The 19,466-nt window shown below is 52.2% G+C and overlaps 6 protein-coding genes across 6 annotated transcripts; 3 read left to right on the forward strand and 3 right to left on the reverse strand.

The window, feature by feature from the left end:
- Positions 1 to 66: 66 nt before the first annotated feature.
- On the reverse strand, positions 67 to 1,383 carry CGCS363_v004190 (uncharacterized protein; the record flags this gene model as incomplete). The annotated part of the gene is made up of 3 exons (XM_036636039.1): positions 67 to 588; positions 640 to 1,114; positions 1,169 to 1,383. The coding sequence occupies 3 exons, from the start codon at positions 1,381 to 1,383 to the stop codon at positions 67 to 69; spliced, it is 1,212 nt and encodes a 403-aa protein (XP_036497546.1).
- A 902-nt stretch (positions 1,384 to 2,285) lies between these two features.
- CGCS363_v004191 (Retinol dehydrogenase 12) lies at positions 2,286 to 3,133 on the reverse strand (the record flags this gene model as incomplete). Its single annotated transcript, XM_036636040.1, has 3 exons — positions 2,286 to 2,290; positions 2,398 to 2,691; positions 2,755 to 3,133. The coding sequence occupies 3 exons, from the start codon at positions 3,131 to 3,133 to the stop codon at positions 2,286 to 2,288; spliced, it is 678 nt and encodes a 225-aa protein (XP_036497547.1).
- Positions 3,134 to 4,855: 1,722 nt separating this feature from the next.
- On the forward strand, positions 4,856 to 5,635 carry chyC-0 (Short-chain dehydrogenase chyC; the record flags this gene model as incomplete). Its single annotated transcript, XM_036636041.1, has 1 exon — positions 4,856 to 5,635. The coding sequence occupies one exon, from the start codon at positions 4,856 to 4,858 to the stop codon at positions 5,633 to 5,635; it is 780 nt and encodes a 259-aa protein (XP_036497548.1).
- A 3,101-nt stretch (positions 5,636 to 8,736) lies between these two features.
- Positions 8,737 to 10,804, forward strand: CGCS363_v004193 (Carboxylic acid transporter protein-like protein; the record flags this gene model as incomplete). Its single annotated transcript, XM_036636042.1, has 4 exons — positions 8,737 to 8,958; positions 9,024 to 9,236; positions 9,537 to 9,692; positions 9,800 to 10,804. 4 exons carry the CDS (start codon positions 8,737 to 8,739, stop codon positions 10,802 to 10,804), a joined length of 1,596 nt encoding a protein of 531 aa, XP_036497549.1.
- Positions 10,805 to 12,302: 1,498 nt separating this feature from the next.
- Positions 12,303 to 15,782, forward strand: vpr-13 (Minor extracellular protease vpr; the record flags this gene model as incomplete). The annotated part of the gene is made up of 15 exons (XM_036636043.1): positions 12,303 to 12,446; positions 12,504 to 12,836; positions 12,891 to 13,011; positions 13,062 to 13,101; positions 13,156 to 13,213; positions 13,263 to 13,319; positions 13,374 to 13,634; positions 13,684 to 14,163; positions 14,222 to 14,342; positions 14,413 to 14,848; positions 14,900 to 15,015; positions 15,076 to 15,151; positions 15,205 to 15,295; positions 15,353 to 15,612; positions 15,671 to 15,782. The coding sequence occupies 15 exons, from the start codon at positions 12,303 to 12,305 to the stop codon at positions 15,780 to 15,782; spliced, it is 2,706 nt and encodes a 901-aa protein (XP_036497550.1).
- A 1,220-nt stretch (positions 15,783 to 17,002) lies between these two features.
- Positions 17,003 to 18,536, reverse strand: CGCS363_v004195 (Satratoxin biosynthesis SC1 cluster protein 4; the record flags this gene model as incomplete). Its single annotated transcript, XM_036636044.1, has 7 exons — positions 17,003 to 17,363; positions 17,421 to 17,516; positions 17,569 to 17,945; positions 18,007 to 18,080; positions 18,137 to 18,170; positions 18,248 to 18,267; positions 18,323 to 18,536. 7 exons carry the CDS (start codon positions 18,534 to 18,536, stop codon positions 17,003 to 17,005), a joined length of 1,176 nt encoding a protein of 391 aa, XP_036497551.1.
- Positions 18,537 to 19,466: the final 930 nt, after the last annotated feature.

The raw sequence follows: 19,466 nt of genomic DNA on the forward strand, positions 1-19,466 counted from the left end.
CCATGATCAGTTATGAATCAATTCAATATTTGAGAAGCCTAACTCTCAAGACCCTAAGTAATTGAACTACCATTCGCGATCGAGACGCTCTGCGACATTGTTGACGTGCCAAACACCGCCCCTCCCAACGATCCAGAACTCGTGCTCACCGAAAGCCAAGCTGACAGCAAGGTTGTCACCTCCACCCACGCGGATCGTGCCAAGAGTTAGGCCGCTAATAGGGTCGATAACGTCCACCCCATCTCCAGCACCCGCGAAAATCCAACCATTCCTTGACACCCTGATGCCGTCGTAAAAGTACGAGATCGGATTATTGAGGAGGCGAGGGCTCGTTAGAACCCCACCAGTTGCAACATCATAAGCGAAAAGTGCCCTGTTGCCGTACGGATTCTTCTTGGACACAGGCTTGAACTCGGATACGCCTGTGTCAGGAAGATACAAAGTGTGGCGTCCGTCTTGGAGAGATGATACGGCGACACCGTTGGCGTTTCCTGTAGTAATATGAACAACCTTGGGTCTCATCGTGGTTCCGTTCACGAAGTAAACCGTAGGGCTTGTCGGCGGCGTATAATCCACGATATCTCGGCCCTTTATCTAGTCAGCCGCTTTCTCCATTGAACGAATTTGAGGTCATCTTACCCATCCAGACTTGGAATCTGTCAACCAGAAGTTACCTTCAGAGTCAATGTCAAGATCATTGAAACCCATGAATGGCTCCTGGTAGTAGTTGTTCAACAGCACTGTTTTTTCAAGAGTCTCGGGATTGATGCGGACAAGGGCCCCGGTTTCATTGTGAGACCCGTCAGTGACTACGTGGTACGCCCCACGGTAGTAGATGCAGCCATGCGCATTTACAGTTGGCGGGGTCGTGGTAATTTTCTTCAGCATATTGTTCCTGGTATCGAGCATATACTGCCAGGAGTGGGTACCATCGTCACCACCGGGAGGACCCCACTCGGCGAAGTACAATTCCTTGGTATCTTTGTTATAGCATGGCGCCTCGTGGGTCTGAAATGCTAACTGCTGTACCTGCTTGACGGTCGCCTGAGGTCCGAAGATGTCGAAGAACCTCTCATCATAAGCAATGAAGTTGGTCGTGTTGAGAAACTCATTTCTAGACGGTGTCAGAGGGTGATATAGACTGAACGCAAAAACGGTGACAACTTACGTCTTCTTCAAAGCTGGATTACTCGTCTCTCCCTTATGCGGAGCATCCATGGCCGAACGGTTGAATGAACCGGTCAGAACAGCCACGGAGGGGTTGCTGTAGGAAACATATGCCCATATCGCCGGCGTATCATTGAAAGTGGCTGGCAGATCTGCCAAGAATGAGCTTGCCACCAAAGGCAGGGCAGTAAGAATGGGAATCGTCGTCGACCACATGGCAGGAGTCTTGGCGTCTTGGCCTCCGTGGAATAAACTTGATGGACACGTTGACATGAGTCATTCGAATACTCTCGTCCTGAACCTTTTATATAAGTGGTAATGTCTCGATGCTCCGGTCGTGAAGACCTTTAAGTCCACGGAGTACTCCGGGGGTTCCCCGAACATCTTCTCTCACAAGCGTTGGATTACGGTACCGAACTAAACCAGAGCCATTTCGACGTGAGCCAAGTCCAATATCGAACGGGAATCGGCGCTCTTGAGCATCCACTAACTTGGCAGTCTGTATCAGAGAATCTTTGCTTTTACGTGTAAACGGCAATTGAGTTGCGGGGATTGTGGATGTGCGGAGATGATCCGCTGAACATGGTTTCGTTTGACCAATCTACGGCCTCCGGACTTGTGCGGGGGACGGAGCAGTCCGTGAAAAAAGTGAGCCGGGTCACTCCCTGAGAACGTTTTGAAGACGGAGAAACCCCGCGTACCTGGAATATAAGTTCGGGGCTTGTCATCCGCTGCGGTAGTCAACGGCTGCAATGGTCAGTGATGCGGCTGAGTTGGTCAAGTAATATTGATGATGAATGGCCTTTTTGGTATCTACACCAACTACAGCAACTTACATACAATTGCGGGGTTTAAGTAGCGTATAATGACTGCCAGATGTGACCGATGCCTCGAACTACTGTTTTGTTTGCAAATGTTCGATGGTCATATCCCAAAGGCGCTGTTCTGCCTCCTTGTCATACGCGTAAGACGCATACCCAAGTCGAGGGAACGAGGTATCATTCTCCTTCAATGGCTCCGCCTCTTGTACTTCAGCGAGATATCGGCCCCCCTTACTTTCCCATTGCTTTCCAACAGCAGCCCAAATTGTTGTGGCAGCACCTTGTTCTGGGCTTTTCCTATACTTCCTCATTTCAGGCTTCAGCATCACAGCGTCTCCTGAGGAATTGTGTCGGGCAGCTTCGGTGTGGATTGCTCCTGGGTGGACCGATGTCGCATGCAACCCCTCACTTCCATACCGTCTCTCGATCTCGTTGGCCATCCAGATGCATGCAGTCTTCGATGCTCCGTACGCAAGCATGGGATCGTACTCCCGCGTCATGAAGTTGATGTCCTCAAAGTTCACAGAGGACGCTTGATGCGATAAGGATGCAAGCATGACAACTCGTGAGGACATGGTCGGACTAGCTGACTTGATCAACGTCTCGCGCAGTGCCTGGAACAATGCGAAATGCGCCACATAGTTGACGCCAAAATGTTTCTCAAAGCCGTCTTTCGTAAGACCCTTGGGATGAAGCACAATTCCTATGCGGAGTCAGTCAAAGAGATCATAAAGTCAGGTCGGTAAGGCAAGGCGGGACGGCGTACCTGCGTTGCAAATGAGAATGTTCAATTTTTCCGACATGCTCAAAAATTGCTCAGCAGCAGCAGAAACGTCCTTTACGGAGTCCAAGGACATCTGCAGGAAAGCCACCTTGCCCGGCTTTCCATCACTGGCAAGACTCTCCGCAACTGCGACACCTTTCTTGGTATCGCGGCCGGTGATGTAAACATCGGCGCCTGTGGCGTGCATGGCACGGGCGGTTTCGATTCCTATCCCAGCCGTTCCGCCGGTGATGAGGCATACCCTCCCTTGCAGACCTCCGTCCAAGCCTTCATCACGGATGATTTTGAGCGCGTTGGGGCGGGCGTCGCCTGGGCCGTTGGTGTCTCGATGATCGTTCGCATAAGGTGCCGTTGAAGCCATATTGATGTGGGATTGAAGAGGCTGTCGAAAATGCAATTGGCCAACAGAAGTGAGAACGTTTGTTGTCTAGGCATTGGGGATCGGAGATGCTTTGGTTGCATTTTTATCATGCGGTGTAAAGGTCCTGCGATCCGCTCGCCGCCGGCAGCCTCTCCGTGAGCCCGAATCACGGGACCGCATCGTCGCGACAACGGGCCGACGGGCATGCGGATCTTTGACGGCCCACTAAGAACGGTGAAGAAGACTGTCTCTTACGGGATTTTGTATGTGGTGTAAAAGCAAACAACGCTGAATCGGCTCATGAATGGGGTTCAGTTCCTCCGGTTCGGAGTTCGCGGGTCACTCGGAACATGTTGACGGGTAACCGGAGAGCCCGACCCATCGCCACAGAGGAACTTTATGCATTGAAGCTTAGTAAACATATGCGCTTGAACACCGTATATGAGGACGCATCTCAAGATTGTGCTTCTTAACTTGATAAACATTGATGGTCGCTCATACTGATTCAACTACGAGATGCCGTTTATTCACATTGTCTTGATGAAATTCAAGTCTGATTGCAGCCCTGCTGAAATCGAGAATGTAAGATATTTGACTTCTAAATTGCTAAGCGCATGTTAATTCGCTGTGTCAGGCTCTGAAACGTAGTTGGAATCTACAGCATGAATGCGTGCATCCTAGTACGCAAAAGCCGTACATCCTCTCTATTGTGAGCGGGAAGAACTCGAGTATCGTACCGAACAAGGTGAGTGCTTGCAACGTGTTGTCGGCAGCTTTCTAGAGTCTAATAATTAGCAGTACGGCTTCACACACTCAACCAAGATTGAGTTTGAAAACGCGGACGACTGCGCTTACTTCATTAAGGAGGATCCTGCACACAAAGTGTTGTTCCCCATGTTCCACTCACTCACGGAGGAAATACTTGTCATGGATTACACACCTGGCTGCCTGGACGTCTGATTAGTCTGGTGAAATCGAATTTGCGTTAGCGTGTCTCTTCCCCACAAGGCCCTGAAATCTTCATGATGTGGACTGTTTGAATTTGATGTTGGTGTTGAGTATTCGAAGGCCATTGATTAGACGAAGTTGTTGAGGATTACAATTATCGCATAGGCTGAATGAGAGATTGCCTATGGTGTACCTACATAACTTGAAAGCAACAAAATAGTCGTTCGTGAGTGTAAGGGATGTCTGACCGAAAGGAAAGTCACAAGTGGCAAGTTCACAGTCAAGAATAATTTACATCATTGAAAGCCAACTGGAATACCTCAACTTATCAACCTAATCGGAGCTGCAGGCAGGCTGGTGGATGTTGGAAAAGAAGCCCGACACAAAAGAAGCCATGATCCGTGTTCAGGCAACGCAAACAACTAGTTTACTGCTTGACTCGATTTATCAATCATTTTGTTCCCGAGCTAAATGCAGCCAAGCCTCAGCCAATAGTAGGTGTCAGTGACGGCAGAGAATCTCGACGAATGGATGACGTAAACAACCCCTCAATCAACTCCACCGCTTATCGCGCTCGCCATCGCGAGGACCTCGCCACGAATGCGGAGTTAACTCAAGCTCCAGACCATGAAACTAACGCACATGCGCGCTTTGATTGACTGCGGGACTGTTGGATTATTCAGCAGAACCACATCAAAACCCGCCAGTCTCATCACATTTACTCATTGCTATCAGACACAAGCAACTCCGAATACAACGAACCCAAAACCCAATATGGCCCGCATTCTCATCACCGGCTCCTCCGACGGCCTTGGTGCCATTGCGGCCCAGAAACTCGTCAAAAACGGCCACCAAGTCGTTCTTCATGCCCGCAACGCCCAGCGCGCCGAAGATGCGAAATCGGCCGTGCCCGGGGCCGAGACCGTCCTCGTCGGCGACCTCACCAAGATCGCAGAGACCAAGAAATTGGCCGAGGACGCCAACAAGCTCGGCACTTTTGACGTGGTCATCCACAACGCCGGCCTCTACCGCGGCCCGTACCGCAAGACCGACCTCGGACTTTCGAGCCTCACAGCGGTCAACGTGATGGCGCCGTACCTCCTAACATGCCTCATGAACAAACCCAAGAGAATCATCTATGTATCATCGGGTATGCACCGCAGCGGCGACGCAACCTTCAAGGACCCGACGTGGGTTGAGCGAGGAGAGGCCGCTTGGGACCAGAACCAGGCTTACTGCGACTCCAAGCTGCACGTAAGCACGCTGGCGAATGCTGTCGCGCGTCTATGGCCGGACGTGAAGAGTAACTCTCTTGATCCTGGCTGGGTGGCTACCAAGATGGGCGGACAGAGCGCTCCGGGTAGCGCTGATGATGGCACGGCTACATATGTCATGCTTGCAGAGGGAACCAATGGTGGGGACGTGAGTGGAAAGTACTTCAAGCCTGGGAAGAAGGAAGACGTCGCGGAGGAGTTCACCAGGGATATCAAGAGACAGGACCAGTTGCTGGAGCTCTGGGGAAATCTCACGGGAGTGAAACTGCCTGTCTCTTAAATTGTTTCATGATCAGCAGTGGAAACCAAATTCAAAAGTTGCAATATTCTGATCAACTAGTACTTGTCTAAATGCCATTTCTCACTAGTGTATCCATGTTGAGCGGCTCATCGATACCTAGAGCTTAGCCCAAGCCTGGATATTTCTGTAAAAACGTCGGAGCGTTTGAAAGACACAACTCTTTCCAGCCTTGCGCAACACCACTCGAACGAGTTGAGCAACAGGGTCGGGTCGGGTCTAAGTTCATGTTTTTCTGTGTCCATACTGTCTGCGGAGCCGTTGTGGTCGAAATGCGATCAACATCATTTACTGGCGAGAAGCCTAGTGTCTGAGCAGGAGTCAGGGATGCCCTAAAAAGAGTTGAAGACTGGTAGGCCCCACATACCGTATTGCATTCCGTTCTGAAGCGCGGCCTCAACCCAATGCTGGAGAAGGTGGCATGGTCTTAGGAACCCCAACATCAGGTACCTCCACATTCCCATGTTTAGGGTTAGTCAGATGCTGGTCTTTTGTGTTACCGCAATAAGCTATGCCATATCTGTTTTCCGTTGCAACCCGCCAGGCCTCTCTTACGACCATGTGGTGGCAACCCTGTGCATTAAACATAATATCGAGGTTGCCAATGCCACCGTATCCGCATTTGAAATTTGCCTTGTCTTTCTTGTATCCGCATTTGGCCCTCCGGAGGTGGTCATCAACTGTTTTGCACACTTTCTTCATCTTTTCCAGAGGTACTCGGTTTGCGATAATCCTGTAAATCTTGTCTCTTCCGTAGCGGCAGGAAGTGTATGGCTCGACGCGGAGGGATTTGAGATGTGTTTCGGGACTCTTCTTGGGGCTGTTCGATGTGAACTTATTCTGAGGCGTGAGGGAAGCGGATGTTGTTTCGGCCGCGACGAGAACGACTAGCACTAGTGCTAAAACACAGACGGCGAGGAATCTCATGATTACTAGTTCCGCGAAAGCGGTGGATGAAATCAGTGGACGAAGATGGTGGTTGGAGGTAGTGGTTGAAGGTGATGGTACCAGATGGTAAACATTCCAGATGGCTGTGGGTTGTGGCAGTCAGTGCATTTAAATATGTCAGGATCGAGGTAAGTCCTTCTTCCCTTTTGACTTTCTCATTGAGATGCAAAGCCCCATGGGCAATACGGGTATGCGACCTTTGCAACCTTGGGAACTAGAAGCGTTGACTGCCATATTTTAACTTTTAAGGGCATAATGGTCCCTTGTCAAATCACAATGGTCATTACCGCAGTCTTCTTACGAGTTCATTTCCGGTCGATAGTATTTTTGTGTTCAGCCAACTCTCGTACGAGAAAACTTCTCATCGAAACTTGGCCCAGATAACCGTTTAAGACCTATCGTAACTTTCTTGCAAGCGGCCTTATACTTTCATGCAATGCGCCAGGCTGTGCAATGAATGGTGGTTCGGTATGCCTCCTTGCCATAGCCCAAATTTAAAGCCCGCTTCTGCTTGGCCAGGCGGCTCAAAAATCCCCTTCATATACCCCGGTTAGCCATAGAGATCACGCTGTGACCCTCCACATGTTTCCCCGTCAGAGTCATACGGCAGTCAACAAGGTGCGCCTCCAGGCGGCAAACTGCGGAAGAAAGGTTAGAAGGGAAGAAGCATGCCTCCTTGCAAGCGCGGCAGGGGGAGCAACGAAATATTAACGCCCAAACTATACAGCAGCTGTTTGAGGCGGCAGCTAACTTTCACGAGGTCTGTCACCGTCTTTCCATCACCCGTGAATCGTATCGACCTCCTTCACATTTCAGAACGGAGCACGTCTGGTACTGTCGCTGTCCGTCGTCATATCATCAAGACATGAGGGCAGGGGCTTTCTACCCATAGCGGCCAGAGCTTTAGTGAGCCGAGCTTACGAATCCATAGTACTGATGCGTCCAGTTAGGTAGGAACACCGAGATAGATCCACCGGCCAGCAGGATGTCTCCATTTGACCCGCGGCCTCCAATCCGAAATTGGTGCCGGCAATGTGGAGGGACCCCGAACCCTCTTAACGTTCGATTTTGGAGTTTCTAGAATATAGAGCCGTTCATAGTCTCGTGATCTACTTGTCGAAATGATGGCATCGAAAATGCAAGGTTGGGACGGACAATGCGCCGCTAAATGATCACTAATATCAGTCGCTCAGACACAATGGAAGAAGTACGGCAGTCAACAAGGTGCGCCTCCAGGCGGCAAACTGCGGAAGAAAAGTTAGAAGGAAGAAGCTTGCAGGACCGTCGATAGGCGAAAGGCGAAGCCTTTGACCGAGCCGTTAGTGAGCACACCGGTCCCTGGCCGCAGGTGGAGAGGGCAACGCCAAGCGAAGATAAGCTCTGTGGCGGGCCAATTGCCGCTGGGGTTCTCCAAACATGTCCCACGGGGGCACCTTTAGCGCTGGGGCTTTTGGAGAATCGTTTGAATTCTCAGTGTGGATGTCGGTGGCTGCCGGGTCGCCTCCCAGGTTGCCCTGCATCGGTTTCCATAGCCGTCTTGGCTGTTGACGTGATGGCACGCCCTCGACGGGGCCACAACGGTGACAGGGCGCACAGTCTTTTGGGGCTCATCCGAGTTCGATGTGTATTGTGTCGTGTTCGTCTCATTTGGCACCGGATGGGGAAGAAGCTTGGGCAGGGCGCTCGGTTGGGGAAGTTGACAGGAAAGTTAGGGGAAATAGACGGCGACACTTCGGTGCAACCGACATGAAAGCATCTCAGAGAGTTCTGTTTCAATGGGAGAGTGATTAACTAAAGAAAGTGACGGTTGGTACCGGCCGAGTACATCTGCCTACTACTTTCTTTGCGTATGCGACACGTCAATTCCGCGCTATCTCCATGGTCTCTCCAAAATCCCCAGGCCACCTGGGCGACGGCGCACCCCCGGCATGGATTCGACCCTCGTCGGCCCTATCTAGCAGCCTGCCAGCCTGCATCATTATTTGTGTCCTTTGACTCATGGATAGCCCCGCTCACGTTGGTGCTCACGGAGAACAGGCCGTCGGTTCACCCTGGGATATAAGATTCTCTGCCTACCCACGCAACCTTGGTGGTTCATCCTCCTCCCCACGGCCATCACGACGTACAAGTACATTATGGAGAACCACGACAAGAGCCACGTCGACCCCGAGCATAGCCATCATGCCGAGCACCATGAGGACCAGACGCCATGGCACGGCATGTCTGTCGGTCGCTACCTCGGTACCCGCTTCAGCACCTTGAAGCCGCCGATGCTCAGCGCGCCGAACCCGTTGAAGCTGGTTGTGATGATCAACCGCCGCCAGTGGGCGTTCTTCGCCGTCGCGTTTGCGGCCTGGGTATGTGCCAGCCACGCATGGTTCGCGTTGTAATTTGGGGACCGCTGCTGACAAGTTCCCCAAAGACATGGGACGCTTTCGACTTCTTCACCGTATCTCTCACCGTCACCGAGCTTTCAGAAACCTTCGACAAGTCCAAGACCGACATCACCTGGGGGATCACCCTGGTTCTCATGTTCCGATCCGTCGGGTCTATCCTCTTTGGCATCGCGGCAGACAGATACGGCCGCAAATGGCCCTTCATCGTGAACAACATCCTGTTCATCATCCTCGAACTGGTAAGCAAAAAAATAATCACTCACCTGTTCCACCTCCCGGTGTCGTGATTGGTCCCCGACGGCAAGTTTGTGCCGAGCCCGGCTGCAGCAGACAAGCTTTCCCCTCCCCTCTCGCCCGTCTTGGCTGCGCCGTTGGGGAATCCCTGTGTTCCCCCACAATCCAGCTGTCCCCCGCCCAACCCCCAACTCCCTTGTACCCAACTAGTTCTCTGCTAGTGACATCAGTGGCATCGCACTAGTGACACGAACACTTGCTTTCTGATCGTTGGTGCGCTGACATGAGTTGTTCCTTTGTTCTAGGGAACGGGCTTCTGCCAAACGTATGAACAGTTCCTAGCATGTCGCGCTCTCTTTGGCGTCGCAATGGGCGGTCTGTACGGCAACGCCGCCGCGACGGCGCTGGAAGACCTCCCCTCAGAGACGCGCGGAATGATGTCCGGCGTCTTACAACAAGGTGTAAGTTTGAAACGGAGCCAACGAACTCCTCCACACCACCAGACCTGCCCCAACTCCATCTGCCCAACAGCAACGGACGTCACGAGACTAACCTTTTCGCCGATCAGTACGCCTTCGGATACCTTTTGGCTGCGGCCTTTGCCCGAGGGCTGGTCAACACCACCCCACACGGCTGGCGGCCCCTCTTCTGGTTCGGCGCCTGCCCGCCGGTCCTTTTCATCATTTTCCGTCTCATGCTGCCCGAGACGGACACATTCCTCGAGCACAAGCGTCTGCGCGAGGCGGCTGGCAGGCACGCCGCGGAGTCTGAGACAGAAAAGTCTAATGTCACCTCGACGTTCATCAAGGAAGGAAAGGTCGCGCTGAAGCGGCACTGGCTGCTGCTGACCTACCTTGTCCTCCTCATGGCCGGGTTCAACTTCATGTCTCACGGAAGCCAGGACTTGTACCCCACCATGCTTACGAACCAGTTCAACTTTAACGCCGACCAGGTCACTGTCACTCAGGTAGTCGCCAACCTTGGCGCGATGCTGGGCGGCACGACCGTCGGGTACTGCAGTCAGATCTTTGGCAGAAGGTTCAGCATCGTCGTCTGCTGCATTGTTGGTGGCGCGCTGCTGTACCCGTACACTTTTGTCACGACGGAGGCCGTTATGGCGGCGGCGTTTTTCGAGCAATTTTGCGTGCAGGGCGCGTGGGGTGTGATTCCCATCCACTTGATGGAGCTCAGTCCCGGGGCTTTCCGCACCTTTGTGGTCGGCACATCGTACCAGCTCGGTAACCTCGTGTCGTCGGCGAGTTCCACCATCGAGGCGCGTCTAGGAGAGAAGTTCCCCCTCCCCAACAAGGGCACCACAAAGCGCTACAACTATGGCAAGGTTATCTGCATCTTCATGGGATGCGTGTTCGTGTATGTCATTTTGTTGACGTTCATTGGGCCCGAGCACCTGCGACGCAGTTTCGATGTCGCTGATGACTCGGATATGCGGGAGGTTGCTGGCGTTGAGACGATGGAAGACGAGCTCCATGACCGTGAAGTGAGAGCTGGACGGCCGGTGGGTAGCGACGAAGAGATGGGGCACCAGGAGAAGTCGGCTACTCACCGCGAGTGAGTTCAGTCAGACTCAAAACAGCCGAAGAACCAGTGATTTGGAACCGCCGATGATTCTCGTGCTGTGCGCCTGGATGTAACGGAACAGACTGGTTGCGGAATCGATTACAGACATCAAGAACAGCCAGTAGAAATCAAGAGTCAATTAAACCATCTGATATTTCGATTGTGAGTGACAGCTGCAATCGGGCCGTTGAATTGAGTTATGTCGCGCAGCGAAAGCTTGGTTCCGACCGGAATTGCTTAACTTAACAAATGCGGCATCCGATCTGTTCCGTGAGATCCGCTCGGCGGGCGGAGATCGCGCCTATCTTCCGCCGCCTGCCTCCCCGCTTCGGAGTCCGCTCAGCCGGAGCGGGCCCTCCGGAGCCAATTCGCTAACATTTCTTTAGTATGATTCCCCGCGACACCTTCCCAAAGTTCCAATCGGGATCTATCAAATGAAGCATGACAAGCTTTTATGGCATGATAAGTGTACGGTGATGCTGTCAAAATAAGCCAAGACTCCTCGCGAGCCGACAGCCGACGAGTTGCCTTTACTCTCGGAACAGCAATCGGCCGATGCATCCGGTCCATTATCCGGCCCATGGCTCGGCCAAGACGCCATGAACGGCTTTGATCACGCGCGCACATTGAACACGAGGTGATGAGTGAAATAAGCATGCAGACACCTGCAGGTCTCCGCGGATACTTATCTATGATTTGGCCCAGGGCTGCATTCTGGACGTTGACCGATAAGGGGTCCTGCAGGTACTCTGCCACCCCTGGCGCTTGTAATTGCGTCTCTCGACGGGGGATGATGCCATTTCGCGCCATAGGCGACAAGTTGGTTCACCGACCGGGTCATACTTCTTCCTTATCGCTCAGCGCGTTGCGTTCATCCCAACACGAGAATTGGCCATGCATCTTGCTCTCAATAGCCAGGGGTGCAGTCTTGGCAGCGTCTCTTGGGTTGCATCAGGAACCGCAAGTCAGTTAGACGCCCTTCTTACCCCTCAATTCCTGCTGTGAGCTCAGGAGAAGCTGCTCTCGTTGCTGTCATTGAGGGTTGATCGACGTCTAACTGCTGTTTGGGTAGCACTGAAGATTCACGATGTCTTTTGGGATACGAGACACAATCCAGGCGAGGATTTCCCTATCAATCCAAGAAACGCAGTACAACTCGCCCCAAGAGAGTCAAACGCGACGTAGATGGTGGTCTCACTCTTCACAAATTCTCCTCATCCGACCTTGCAGCACATGGCAGGGGTGCAAATCGTCCCAAGTAGGAAGCTCATTTCCATCACGATGGCGATATCACCATAGACCTCCAAGGGGATGCTCCCGTATCGGCAATGCAACGCTGCAATGACCAAATGCAGCTCAAATCATGTTTCTGCAGTAAACAATACCTTAGATGCCATCAAACAGCATTTAAATAGCCATCCCACCGGCAGTATCATTTTGAACTCGAACCTCAAGCTTCAGGCGCCCCACGATCTTGGCCGAACTACACCAAGATGCATCTCCTTAGCATCGCCAGCTTGCTTGCGCTTCCTGCGCTGGGAAGCGCGGATGTCCTCTCTGCCCGTCAAGCTCCCGAGGGACAGACCAGCAACTCCACGGTCCCGGTCGCCAAGAGCTTCATCATCGAATACACCCAGGTTCGTGTCTTCATCGCTCGCTGTTGAAACAGGCGATTTGCTAATCCCACATCGCAGGGCTTCGCAAAGGCTCGTCGCGACGTCGCCCTCGCAGAAGACATCAAGATCGTCAAGGATTTCGAGACTGACATCTTCAACGGCGCCAGCATCGAGACGGACACACACAATATTGATACTTTGCAGAACCTCGCCGGTGTCGCGCGCGTGTGGCACAACACCCGCGTCACTATGTCTCCTGTCGAAGGGCTGCAAGCCATCGATGATGCAGCTGCTTCGAACTACACTACTCACAACGCGACGGGGGTGAGCAAACTCCACGACAAGGGCATCTTCGGTCAAGGTGTCAAGGTTGGCGTTGTTGACTCTGGCACTTGGTACAATCATCCTGCGGTACGTGTTGCATTTCTGGGGGACAACGGTTCGTATTTGCTGACCTGCATCTAGCTTGGCGGCGGATTTGGCGAAGGTTTTAAGGTCGCTGGTGGCTATGACTTTGTTGGCAACGGCATCTGGCCTTACGAGGACAAGGCTCCCGACGATGACCCAGAGGATCAGATGGGTCACGGTACGTCATTATCAACCGTTAAAGGAGATACATGTCTGACACGAGTGCAGGAACCCATGTTAGCGGTATCATTGCTGGAAAGACAGATTTGTACGGCTGTCACAAACCATCCTTGCCAATCTTCTCTCACTAACCTTCTTGCAGCTGGACTGGAGTTGCACCCGAGGCTACTCTGTACTCCTACAAGGTCTTCGCTCAAATCGTAGGTATCATGAAACAAGGAAACCCCCTGCATATCTAACGATTTGCAGGACGCCACAGATGATGCGACTCTGATTGAGGCCTTCTTGAGGGCTTACATGGATGGAGTAAGTAGTTCGAAGTTGATCTGACGTCTGCCATAATGCTAACAAAGCCCTCAGGTCGATATTATCACAGCTAGTATCGGTGGCCCCAGCGGATGGTCAACCAATGCTTGGGCTGAGGTTGCATCTCGCATCGTCGAGGAAGGCGTCGTTGTAACAATCGCCAACGGCAACTCTGGCGCCGCTGGACCATTCTTCGCTAGTAGCGGATCCTCAGGAGAGAATGTTCTTGCTGTTGCTTCCGTCGAGACAGAGACATTCCCTGCTTCGCCATTCGAGCTCACCTCTGTTCTTGATGGCAAGACGGAGACAGTCAAGGTCAGGTCCCTGGTATCACCCAAAAAGCCCTTCTCCTAACAAGCTGCAGGCCGGATACCTTCCTTCCACATACTATTTCTCATCTGACATCACCGACTGGCCGGTCGTTCCTTTGAACTTTGACACTACCGACCCTGCCGATGCTTGCCAGCCTTACGCCAACGGCACTCGTAGCTTGAAGGGCGTTATTCCTTTGGTGCGCCGCGGCACTTGTACCTTCGCTACGAAACAGGCAAACCTGGTTGCCCTGGGCGCGGAGTACATCCTCTTCTACAACAACGAGGGCCCGCTAATCACCCCGTACACCGACGATGAGAACGGACTGATTGCATTGATTACCGCTGAAGCGGGCGCCGCCATCATTGACACCGTCAAGGCGGGTGGTAATGTCACGGCTGACTTCTCTATCAACCCCGAGCAGGTAGTTGGCCTGGATTACCCTGCTGGCGGTCGACCGAACACCTTCACCTCATGGGGAGGAACATATGATCTCCAGATCAAGCCTGACATTGCAGCTCCCGGTGGTCAGGTAAGTAAACTCGATTGTCACAACTACTGGTCGTTGCGTGATACTGACAAGTACGCAGATCTTCAGCACCTACCTGGACAACACCTACGCTCTACTATCCGGAACCTCTATGGCCACCCCCTACGTTGCCGGAGTTGCAGCACTCTATATTAGTGCCAATGGCGGACGATCTGTGCATGGTAAGTTACTGAATGCATCCCAGATCCAACTTGAGACAGATGAACGCGTGCACTAACATCCTTTGCTCAGGCAAGGGCTTCGCCAAGGCGCTGCACCAGCGCATCATCGCCAGCGGCACATCTCTCCCCTGGTCCGATGGCACCGCCACTGACTACGGCTTCTCCGCACCCGTCGCGCAGGTCGGCAACGGGCTGATAAATGCCTTCAAGGTTGTCAGCTACGCTACCGATCTCACCTTTGAGAAGATTGCTCTCAACGACACTCACTTCTTCAGCCGCTACCACGACGTTACCGTCACCAACAACGGCGACAAGGATATCAGCTACAAATTCTCGTACGAAAATGCTGCTGGCGTGGAGATGCTCGGATGGTACCCATTCGTCGAGCCTTGGGCTGGAGAGAAAAGAATCAAGAGCTTCTCCGAGTTGGCTCCTACCAGTCTTCCGGTTGAGGTCTCGGTTCCGAGAGACTTTACGCTGAAGCCGGGTGAAAGCAAGACTGTCTCGTGAGTTTAGAAGCACTGCTGTAATTGACGGCAATCGACTGACATGACAAGGGTCAACTTCCCCAACCCCGACACTTTGGGTTGGAACTCGTCCGCTTTGCCTCTTTACAGTGGCAAGATCATTGTCTCTGGCAACAATGGAGAGCAATTGTCCGTGCCTTACATGGGTAAGCAAGCTCTATGAGTTGAACGCACTTTGTGACCGTTAGTTCTAACAGCGTCTGCAGGACTTGGCGCCAACTTGAAAGCTGAGATCAGCCCTATTTACCGTCCCAGCTACCCATTCACCACACAGCGTGACTAGTAAGAACAGTCCCATATCCGTCTTAATATCAATCATGTCTAACATTATGAAGTGTGTATTCCTTCAACCTGGACAGATTCGCCGCCGACTTTCCAATCATCTACTCCAAGCTGATTTGGGGCACCAAGGAAGTCCGATGGGACGTAAGTTAATACATGGATCGACGCCCGACTGCCACTATGGCTGACTCATGTGCGTAGATCTACGAGCCTGGTTGGACTGAGCGACAGTGGGAATACCCTCCCGTCCCCGGCAAGAATGGCTACATCGGCCCGGCCACCAGCCACGTTGTGGCCGGCAGCGTCTCCTACTTTGACCCCGATGTCTACGATCCCGATGACACCTGGACCTACCCTGAAGTCGATCTCTACCGCAACGCTCAGACACAGGCTTCTTATCACGAGTTCTGGTGGTTCGGCAAGTTGGGCAACGGAAGTCAGATTGAACTTGGGAACTACACGTAAGTGGCTTTCTAAAGTTGAAGTAGTTCGGCACCGTGCTAATACTAGTCACTCCAGCATGCGATTTGCCACTCTCAAGCCTTTTGGTAACCCCCAGGCATCTGACAACTGGGACATCTTCCAGACGCCCCAGATTCAGGTCACCGGCAAATATGAGAGAAGAAACTGAGCTCTACCATTGTGTGAGCTGGCTAGGAAATAGGAGGTCCAATCCTTGAGAGTCCCTTTCTGTCGTAAATATTTGACACAATACATACGTGATTACTGATGCAGCATCTCTTCCCACATTACGCTACAACGTGACCTGACTTATTGCCCACATGAACACCGCCTCGTCACCCTTCGCAAATATCCGTACTTACATGCAGAAATATGTCACAGGGTCTCGGGCATCCTTTCTGCCCAAGACGAAATGATCACGGCTTCAAGATTGCGGAAGACTTCCGTGAGAGGCAGAGACACGCGTCCCTTTCTCTCGTGATGGTTTCAGGAGAGAGGGCTTGGAAGGATTTCTGCTCTGCTCGGTCATTGAATCGCGTCAAAGAGCGAGGAAATGCTCGCCTATATGCTGAAGAAGAATCTTCCAAGCTGCGAGGGGTCCCCTCGGTTTGTTCCGTGAGGACCCATGAATCGCAACGGTCTTCCTTGTTTCAGAGGTCACGCGAAAACTGCCGCTGTTATCTCACTGCGAGTTGACAGTTGACAAGGTTCATTCTACGAGCTAGGCCCGGGCGCTAATCAAACTCAAATAGACGAGCGGATACGCCCTCTGGAGCTACGGCCACCGCCCTCCTTTTTTTCTCTCTATATCGCTCATATCCGGCAACACGGCAGCCGGTGTTGGCTTTGATTCCTCGACTATTCTAAGGACCAATGCTGACTATGCGTACATTGCGAACATTCTTTCAGTCGAGAAGTCGCTCGGATATAAGCTCGGTATCGCTAAAAGATCGCCCGATACAGCGGAGGGACCCGTGACGAAAACCTCATGCGGACCAATCAACCATTGAATGTGCGGCTGAGCATGTCATTGGACTAGTTGCAGTTCGCATTCTAGCTGAGTTAGCTTTTACATAGGAGGTGAGCATGAAGCGCTTGGGAGAGAAAGATGAGCACTCGGATTATTCCTCTAGATTGTCCCGCTACATACGAATCATGAGCCAGTGGCTTCACCGATCACCGAGTCAGAGCGAAATATTCCAGCCCGCAAAGAATTGCGGCTCAATGCAGAAAGAATGCCATGTTCAAAATTTAGACAGTTATCCATTACTCCATTATTCTTTTTGATGTCAGCCCCCAAGATATGACGCTTTGACCGAACCCCGTCCTAAACTCCATTCCGCATGCATTGACACGAACCATTACCCGGCCATCCACATCGTCATCCCATTAATCTCGCTGAATCGTAACTGTCTTCGTCTGTAATATCGCCTTGTCGCTCATGTCGTCTGCGCTCTCTCTTCCGCCTCCTGCGACCACAACTGAGGTGAATGCGGAGTCGTCGTCCATGCCCCGCTTGTGATCCGAGTGGAATGTATGCATCTCGTTCTGATCTGAAAATTGTTGGTACTGGGATCGCGCTCGGCTCTTTGTGTTGTGTGATTGTTGGTTGGCGTAAGACGCATGGTATACCGCACCGTACGACGATGGGTTCGTTGAAGTTCCCATGAGCTTGGGTGCAAAGTGCTTGAAGAACTTTCGCAATGTCGGCATCGAGCCACAAATGACGAAAAGGTTGCCCTCGATGAAACTACCAAACCCAATTAGCTCATGTGAAACTGGATTGGAATTAGAAGGCGTGTCTTACGTCCAAATGTTGGCGGGTGCCGCATCCCACGACGGGTCGGTGCTGGTCAGCAACTTGGGCAGAAGGACGAGGCGGATGATGGACGTTGCGATGGTGCTGTTATTCATTAGCATTGCGTCCATGTATGCGGTAAAAGAGATGCACTTACATAGATCCAATTCCGAATATTAGCATAGCGCCAATCTTTTGTGCAATTTTCATGCGCAGATTGAAGATCATAGGCATTGGCAGGATGAACAACATCACGTCGGTGGCAATATTTGACACTGCCGTGGCAATGTAAAGCACAGCCACGTCCAAACACTTTCCGTCATTGATCGTGAAGTCAAAAGCCTTGCGGACCGGGTTGCAGTGGAACAGCATCAATAATGTGATGCATCCCGAATACAAGGACACAACGACGATGCCGATCCACACGCAAATTCGGAACCATCTTTGCGGCGACAAATGAAGATAGAAGGTAAGCAGCGACAGCTTCGTGAAGCCGTTACAGAGCATGTACACCGGCGCAGTGACATAGACATCCTTCCTCAGGTTAGCTTTGTTTGCCCAAGAGTTGAGGCTCTTGGCAGCGGTCGGCACATACGATGGAGTATTTTACAAATCGGGAAAGGGGCATTTCCCAAGCATGCGCACACATGCCGCCTTCCGCTATTGAGGCTGAAATAAATGTCAGTCATCATATCATAGCAAATTGAGACTGTGGCAACACTTACCAACTAGCATGGCCTGCGTGACCACAGAAGCGACCTGTGAACGGTGAGTTAGATCATCGTCTTTCGGCCGAAGAAAACAGCGCGAGCCCCGAGCTCCCGACGATCACATACCCAACCAAGAAACATGAAAGCTGCGAGAAACTCAAATCAGCAATGCTCGTCGCTACAAAAGGCCGGGGGGCGTACCATCATCGATTTGAAGACCCTTTGACAAGAAGATCTTGGTGTAGAACCTCTGACAGAGGGCGATGAATGCAATCGTGCCGCCGATCCCAAAGATGAGGTAATGCTCCAGCACCTTTTGCTGGCGCGGGTGGTCGAAATCAACCGTTACCCCCGGCGGAGGAGGAATTACGGACGCCGGCATATCAGCCGTTGGGAATTGCGTGTGGTTCGACATCTTTGGCGACACAACAAACGATCGTCGACGACGAGGAGCAAGAGCCAACAAAAGGTTTGGGTTTTGTTTATATGTCTAGCCTGAATTCTGACAGAGTTTGAGCAATTCGTTGGGCAGGCGATCTCGCGTCTCTTGGCCCAGAATAGAACCAGGGTCCATCCCCGAAAGCCCGCATCTCTATTCTGCGAAATTACGTTCTGCGAGCACGCTCCCACTCGAGAATGGATAAGACGAACAGGCCACATGGCGATGCCGAGTGATTCCTGTGAGTAAATCAAAGGGATCAACTCCCCGCCTTGTGCACTGTTCTACGAATATCTTATTACTATGGAAATCTGGAGTGTGATATTTTCGGGGTCTCCAGAGGTTCAGGGACACAGATGTTGCGACGATTCAGCCGCCAGCAATGCTCTTTACGGGACTCCGCTCGACGATTACCGAACAAGACCCCGGCAGCTTGGCCGGGGCGGCAGCTTAGACTCGCCGGAGAGTAGCGGTTATGCGCCTTCAATATCTTAAGCTATGATCGTGGTTATCCGCGATAGGGGCGCCTTGGCTTTTTGGTTGATCAGCAAAAATCGTCCTGTTGAAGAAGCTGATCCAACCTAGCAATAAAGTTCGGCTGAGGTTTTCTGCAGCCCGAGCTGGGAGCCCCAGCCAAACGGGGTCGGGTGCCAGCCGGGATGGCGGTCATCCGACGTGCGGGTTGGCAGAGGCCGGGGATGTGGATACGAAGAGCACTTTTAGCCCCTAGCAAAAGGACCGAGAGTCGTCGTCCCCAAGCCCCAAGTTCGTAAGGTCTTGGCTGATGTGACGTTGGCTCAGAGTTGCATCTTCGAGAAGACCCTCGGAAAGGCCCCATGTCAGATATCGTACGAAGAGGCTTTCACAAGATGTTAATAGCTCATCATTGATAGGCAGGTGGACATC

This window comes from Colletotrichum siamense (genome assembly GCF_013390195.1).
Source record: "Colletotrichum siamense strain Cg363 chromosome Unknown KSG_Cg363_contig03, whole genome shotgun sequence".
NCBI lineage: Eukaryota > Fungi > Ascomycota > Sordariomycetes > Glomerellales > Glomerellaceae > Colletotrichum > Colletotrichum siamense.